The sequence below is a fragment of the Ornithorhynchus anatinus genome, chromosome 14 (genome assembly GCF_004115215.2).
Source record: "Ornithorhynchus anatinus isolate Pmale09 chromosome 14, mOrnAna1.pri.v4, whole genome shotgun sequence".
Taxonomy (NCBI): Eukaryota; Metazoa; Chordata; class Mammalia; order Monotremata; family Ornithorhynchidae; genus Ornithorhynchus; species Ornithorhynchus anatinus.
This window is the reverse complement of record NC_041741.1, coordinates 18,983,949-18,991,746: the sequence shown is the minus strand read 5'-3', so window position 1 is coordinate 18,991,746 and position 7,798 is coordinate 18,983,949. Positions and strand designations below refer to the sequence as shown.

At 41.3% G+C, this 7,798-nt stretch overlaps 1 protein-coding gene across 1 annotated transcript in view; it reads right to left on the bottom strand.

Annotated features, from left to right (window-relative positions):
* Nucleotides 1–3,977: 3,977 nt before the first annotated feature.
* The window catches only part of TPH2 (tryptophan hydroxylase 2), a 118,195-nt gene continuing 114,374 nt past the window's right edge, over nucleotides 3,978–7,798 (bottom strand). The window contains exons 10-11 of the mRNA XM_029078578.1: nucleotides 6,038–6,171; nucleotides 3,978–5,911 (exon numbers count right to left, since the gene is read on the bottom strand). Coding sequence (XP_028934411.1) covers nucleotides 5,737–5,911; nucleotides 6,038–6,171 — 309 coding nt within the window. The 3' untranslated portion in view covers nucleotides 3,978–5,736. The remainder of the gene's footprint in view (nucleotides 5,912–6,037; nucleotides 6,172–7,798) is intronic.

Below are 7,798 nucleotides of genomic sequence, written 5' to 3'. Positions count from 1 at the left end.
CCTCCCTGAAAACACTTCCTGGCCAAAAAGTAAGGCCGAGCCCCACAGTCAGGACAAGGAGAGTTTTGACTAGAACTGTCTTTTTTCAAAATGTTCCTACCCCTGGTCATTGCCTGATTTCATCCTGGCTATGAGATTTTGAAGGATAGTCCCAGAAAGCTAAATTTCAGATTCTATTTTTTGTTGGTTTTGGTTGTTGTTGTTTTTAATGTGGATTCTAGTGTCTGTGACATGTCCTGGTTAGGTCTGCCTAGAGAAGCTGATTTTTCTTAGATGAGTGAGATGAGTCAGAGGAGACCAACCTGTCCCGAACGTTTCTGACCTTGGGGCATCTTGATCTTGGAGGCTAGTGCTGCCAACGAAAATGTCGATTGCAAATATGCTAAGGCCCCAACGAGCTATTGATTGAATGCAGGCCAAGCATGTCCTGAAATAAGTCAAACACGATTATTTAGAAGTGGCAGAGTAATTATCTAATGCTGATTCCTTTGACCGTTGGCTTCTCAAACCAGACTTTTCGTAAGATCGGACCCCCTCGGATGAGACCGCCTCTGGAAAAAGTACATGGAGAAAACAGCCCAGAGTTTTCTGATGAAACAGCGATAATAAGGTTCGAGTGTCAGTGACAGAGATACCTGATTCTTCGTAATTGGAAATTAAACCAAATGAATCGGAGGGCAACCACGTCTCGTTAATGTCTCTCCCGACCAAATGAAGGAAATGAGATGATGTGAGCCATGACTCTGTTTGAAAATGAAACTTTGTATTTTCCATTTGTTTCCATGTAAAAGCACATTTTTCCATTTGAGACTTTGCATGAGGGTAAATGCGGCAATGCTTTACATTCATTAGGCTCAGGTCCATTTACTCTACGCGAGCATAGCAAGTACATATATAGCATATCCATAAAGCATCATTTTGAATTACACAGTAAATAAATGAGGCTAAGCCAGAAACCTAATTTCCATAATCCTTAACCACACACGCTCACACAACACCTTAGTCGAAGTTGCCCGTTTTTAAATAGTGCAATGCAATTTAATAATGGTAAACAATTCTGCTGTACGCCTAGCCAACTTGTCACTCTAGGAAACACCGGATGACTGACCTTATTTATCTTCAGGTGATAACACAATGTACGATATACTAAAGGAGATATTTTCCTTAGTATTCTTATTTTCGATTGCCTGATGCACAGAGAAAATCACTTTTCCAAACTCTAGAAGAGAAGTGACTTCCACCAAGATGACGGTGAGTGAGGAGAATTTTAATTTGAATCCCTCTGGGGTTCACCCAGCTCTCCTCTAGCACGGGGGTCGTGTTCTCACAGAAGCCCACCTTTAAGGGGGACCTGTGTCACCATCTTCATGTATGCACAACTGTTTTCTTCCAACCCCACACTGCTCTGTATCCAGACAGATGCACATTGTCAGAAAAACATTTCCTAATTCTGCTGTCACCTTCTAACCAAAACATGTGATGAAAACAAACGTACAAACTGGCAGAACTGTGTCTTTTTCCAAGGAATTACAGAGCATATTTGGGATATAATCAGCTATCAAGACAGGCCTAGAAGTTATCTGCTATCTCGTGGCATTAACTCGATTCAGGCACCTTCTCCACCTTAAACTGCCAGTGAGTTTATGGAGGTTTCGCTCCTGTTAGCCATAATAAAGTTTGCAAATTCATAAAAAAAAAACTTCAGGTACATTTAGAACCTTATCATCCACTCTTCTGAATGTTCAAAATAAATCCAGGCCATCCATCTCATTACCAACCCCAATATAACTCTATTTAGAGGCTTGGGGAAGCCATATTGATGGTACAACTATTACATCTTGTGAAAAGTTCTTTCACAGTGGATTTTTCACGAATAACTAGAAGCGTCTCTTGCCGGTGAATCGCCTGATTAATTCATCTGCTGAAATCTGTTATACTTGCCAGAATGACTCTTGCTGATGTGACTTTCGATTCTATTGAAATAAATCCAGCTCAAGTGGAATTGCTTTCCAAATGTTAAAAAAAAGGCTAGAATCCACTTTCAGGACCTTACCTCTCCAAGATCATTATCCAGCTGCTCTTTTCCTCCCTTATGCTTCAGGACCCCTCCCGTCCTTTCTCCTTCTCTCTCTCCCAACTGCGTAGTAAAGTGCTCTACACACAAGTGCTCAACAAATGCAACTGATTGATATCAAGGAAGTTGCTGAGCATCTCCCTTCATTCAGAATAACATCATGCTGCCTCAATAAGCACTCCTTTGAGAAGCATTGAGAGGAAGCAAAGATTTCCCCATCATTAAAATTATCAACACCTGAACTATTTGTCCCCCCACCTATTCCTTATGGAATTCTCACCCTTCCCTATCTATGCTATGTTGGGGGTTTACTCTGGGTGTAACTCTACTCAAAGGACTCAGGATGACCAGAAGGGTTACATATAAATTTACAAACACAACTGCATCTTTAGAGTCTGGAACCGATTCTCAGGATACTTTCCAAACGAAACACGACGATTGCTATCATTTTTTTTTTCTATTCTCACTGTTCTCTCTCCCCTTCTCGGCATTCTACTGTAGATGAATCCATCAGAGAGAGGGAAGACACACAGTGGAAGAAGCGGGAGGATGGAGAAGATGAAGCAATCTTTACCAAGACATTAAATGGCTGCTTAGACCCCAATTTGTATTTTAAAACTATAGTAGTCACCAGGAACTCCAGGAAGGAGAGGATTTGGGCTATATATGTGGCATTCTTTGTATGTATGCAAAAGTCAGAGGAGAGAAGAAAATTCTAACAGTTGATCTTGGCCAGTTTGTCTCTCTGTTTTGCTCTCTTTCTATCTCACACACACACTCACACACTCGTACAGTCAACAGAGAAGAGAACAGAGGAACTAGAGAAGCACCCAACTGAGATAGTCGGTTTTACTTCAGGGTGATAGGGTTATTCACACCTATTGCATTCTTATCATCTCTGATAGAAATATCAGTTTCCAAGGGGTGGCAGGTTTTGAGTCATGCCCCATAACAATAGGTTCAGGGTTAAAAAAGAAAAGCTGACATTTTAACCTTGAAAAGTTGTATGTTGATCTGTTTTCAAACACTCATTTCGAAAACTGTCAAATCACTGCTTCGTCACATGTAACCTCACTTCTTTTTGAAATAGGAAATGACTTTTGTACTACACTGCGTGAGTGCTGCATAGTTCTTGGGCTGCTTAGAGGATGTTGGCAAACAAATGAAAACAAGTGTTTTGAGGATTACTGTTAGGTGGAAGGGGTCAATCAGTCAATCAAGGAGTTGTATTTATTGAGCACTTACTATGTGCAGAACACTCTATTAAGTGCTTGGGAGACTATACTATAACAAAGTTGGTAAACACATTCCCTGACCACAAGAAGCTTATGGTGCAGAGTAGGTAGATGTTAAAATTAATTACGGCGATGTACGTTGGTGCTGTGGGGCTTAGGGTGGAATGATTATTACGTTCCTAAAGGGTACAGATCCAAATGCAAGAGAAGTGCAGAAGGAAGAGAGAGTAGGGGAAATGACTGCTTAGTCAGGAGAAACATCTTGAAGGAGATGTGATTTTAATAAGACTTTGAAGGAGGGGAGAGTGTTTCTTATATGTGAAGAGGGAGGGAGTTCTAGGTTAGAGGGTGGATGTAGGAAGGGGTCAGCAGCAAGATCGAGGTACAGTGAATATGTCGGCTTCGGGGGAGCAAAGTGTGTGGGCTTGGTTGTAGCAGGAAATCAGCAAGGTAAAATGGGAGGGGACAAGCTGACTGAGGAATTAAAATCTAATGGTTAGGAAATTTCTGCTAGCCACAAAGCTGGATGCGCAACCGCTGGAAGTTCTTGAGGAGCGGGGAGAAGTGAACTGAACGGCATTTGTTCAGGGAAGCAGAGTGAAATAGGGACTGTGATGTGGAGAGAAAGGAAGCCAGAAAGTCAGTGAGGAGGGTAATGAAAGGCAGGATATGATAAATGTTTTGATCAGAATAGTAGCTGTTTAGATGGAGGAGAAAGGGTCAACAGGAGTTTTGACTTGGAAGTGAATTTGGCTGCTTCTAGTGAATTTTCAGAGTATGAAACTTTAATATGCTTTAGGGATATAAAACTAATAATTGATGAAGGGCAATAAGACACTAATTAGATGGTGAAAAACTTTATACTCTTTTTTGAAATGTAGGATTATCTGTAGCATTATTCCTCATGGAGGAGGGCTGGATTATCATTCTCAGTAGCAGTAGTGATAGTATTTATTAAGCACTTACTGAATTCAGAGCACTGTGCTAAGCACTGGGAAGGAATCCTCGTGCAGGAATTAAACAGGGTCTCTGGCCTTTGGGGGACGTACAATTTAAAAACATTAAGCAGGACAGACTAAACTCCCTGCCAGTGGCCCTTGGGTGAGAATCCAGTGGTGAGGCTCCCAAGCGCAAAACTCCAAGTGGTTATTTTATGGTTGAAAATGGATCTAGACAAGTTTCTGAAAACCTACCAACCACCCAAATGACGCCTAACTTTTCCAAAATTAAAGCCAGACTGTGGCCACCTCCTTCTGGCTGCCAGACTGCCAGCTAGGTCCACTCAGAACAAATCACTGGCTCCTAATAAATGGAAAGTGTCCCTAGGCACGAAACAAACCAGGGTGGGATAGGGTCACCGGACAAAGTCTATGTAACCAAAGTGGTTTGGGGAACCCTAAGGATATTTCTATTTCAATTCCTGTCAATGCAAACACCAGGGACCAGGGTGTTTTCCAAGCTTAAACAACCGTAGAAGGGAGAGGAGAGCATTTAGCTCTCCATTCCCTGCAGAAAATTCCAACTCTAGGAGAAGCTATGTAGGGAACAGCTCTTTCCAGCTGAGGAGGAATTTGCTGTAATTGGCCTTTGGTTGTCAGAGACGCTCTTCATCCAAAGCAGCATTCCAAGCTAAATAACAGAGAGGTCCCCCAATTATTACCCAGCTTATTTTGTGGCCAATTGGCTGGTCCGAGATGGTGAAGCAGAACTGGGAATAGAAATGCAAAGACAGGATGACCCATGACCCATGCATTTCAACAAGGCCAAGACTCCCCATCTCCCCATCTCTAGGTAATATAAATTACCAGTACCAGTGTCTTTACAAAGCAAGAGGGTTCTCTCCTTCCTCCCCAAAGCCCTCTTTCATTGCTTGCTAATTCACTGAGGAATTAGATTCAGATTGTTTTACATATCTTGCCAATGAGAGGCTTATTCCCCTAAATAGTCTCTTTCTCTGGGAGAGTGAACACAGGCAAGCCCAGGTCTGAAATCCCATAAAGAGAGAAGGTCTCACTTGTGGGAGAGAGATAAGGCTGAGGGGTGTCAGGGTAGGGGCTCTATCTGAATGCAGGCCAAAGTCACTCCATTTTTGCCAGGGATGGTGTCGGGACACTGGTTTTCCTGGTAAAATTGGCCCCTCTTCACCACCCCGAACTGAGCTCCAGGGACCACTCCCACATGGACATCCTTTCAGGCAAAAGCCCATCTTATAGGTAGGGAAGTTTAACTCTGCCACGGGAGTTCACATATATGCTTAGTCTTCTTTGATCTGCACGTTACAAGTAGATAGAGATACACAGTGAGGCATATTACTAGCAAAGCTAGGGCACAGAAAATGATGTTCCAGAAAGGTAAGAGAGATAGAGGGTCTTGACTCTGTTGTCGATTCTCAAAGTGGTCAACAGAGAAAGCAACCGGCCACCAGCATCAGATCCCCAAATATCTGTTCATTTTGTTTAGGGCATCACACACAGTGTTCAGATCGCTCCGAAGGTCCTGGACCACATTTTCAATACTTCTGGTGTCTTTCAGGATTTCGATGCTCTGTGTGTAAGGATTGAAGTACACAGAGAAGGGACGAGTTATTGACTTTGCAAAATCTCTGCGGAACGGAAACAAAAAGAATGAACTGTCAGCTCCCAGTGGTATCATAGAGAGAAAGTTTGGGGGGAGTGGGGGAAATCAGGATAGGCAGTTTCTTGTCTCAAAACCGGAGGGAAAACAATACCTCATCTTTTCTTTGGCTTCTTCAAAACTCTCTGAAACAAAGTAAGCTTCCTGAAAGGTGGTGATAAGGCACTCCTGCAAGCAAGTTGTCTTTGGATCAAATGTTTTCACACACGCCTTGTCAGACAGAGCATGCTGCAAAATACAGCACAGATCTTGTTAAACTCCATATTGAGACACCCGAGTTCCTTGACATCACATCTCTACAACACACTCTGTATCACATTAGTCTGAACAGGGCCACTCAGATGTTAATCACCCATAAATTATGGCACTTTTTTTAGTGAGCACAGAGTAAATCAGAGTTTTAAAGTCTATTAGAAGTCAAAAAAATGGGCTTACGATGCTATTTCTTTTATCATTATCCAAAATGGGGCTGAATGATAGTGGTGAATAACTACCCAAAAAGGAATTTTACGTCTACTCTCGAGAATAAGAATAGGTTTAGCATAAATTTGGACATAAATCTATCGCTATGAGGCACATTCTTGAATTTCATGTAAATGGAGGCAATAATTATTATTTATGCGGGGAGTTCATCCAGACTCTAATTGCGCTATTTGGGGAATCTTCGCAAGATATTTTGGGACCATAGGTTGCAAAAGTCGGGTTAGAACTAGGACCGTATATTTTGAAACTGATTGCATAATGTTCATATACTTTGTCTTGATGGAATACGTTTCTCTCCGTCAAGAACCCTAGAAGAATATTGCAACAAATAAATACTGCTGGAAAACAAAAAACGAATATTAACTGTCATATTTATGCCCACAGCAGGCATTAAGGTGGGGAAGCGAGTGTGATGACTTTTGGAATAGTTATCGGACCAGTCACGCTCATTATATGATCAACAATAAGAAAAACAGGATTATAACTTTGTTTTCAAGACAGAGGTGATGATGATGAAGATGTGTGGCCCGATTTTCTGATACTTTTCCTTGTCTTCTTATTTACAGCACCAAATTCCTATATTTTTCCTAATGTAAGGGAATGATTTCTCTTCGGCAAAAATATCTGCACAAATGAATTTATTAAGAGAATTGCACAATCCCAATGATCTACAGGCAATAATCCAGTTTTCCTAAAGGCATTGGAATTATGGTCTAGAGACTCATTTTTTTTTCTCTCTGTTTTGGTTTCCCACCCATTCCTTTCATTCTTTCGGCACTGGTTTGTCACCCCGATTATCCATCTTTCACATCCTTTATAATGGAAAATTTGAAAAAGTTTGATAGTTGGATCATCTACTAATCCAATTGCAAAACAATTCTGTGGAGAAAAGGTTGAATCTCTTGCAAGTGGAAAAAAATAAATGACACAAAAGTGAAGGAGCTTACTGCACATAAACACACATGCTGTTATTTTCTTTAGCAAAGTTAAGCTATCCAGATCGATGCATATATGAGCCCGGGATGCAGAGGGATTCATGGCAGTAACTCATGGCTTTCCCCCACAGAAAAACTTCATTGTAAGGAGGTCTCAACACCTGCAGATGTGTTTATGCCAGATTCAGTCCAGTAACCCACGCACTGGGGAATTTTGGTTCCACATGACTAAAAATTACTTCCATTTCTTAAGAACAGCCTTAGATTTATTTTTTTTTAATGAAGCTTGATTTTTTTTTTAATCACTGTTGGTATGCATTGGAAAACCTTCCTTTTCCCCAGTCCTGTGTAAGAGCTCTTTTGCTTGTCCTAATTTTGGGACATAGAGGCTGCTGTTCATACTTAATCATCTCAATTACTGTATGTGTTCAGCAATT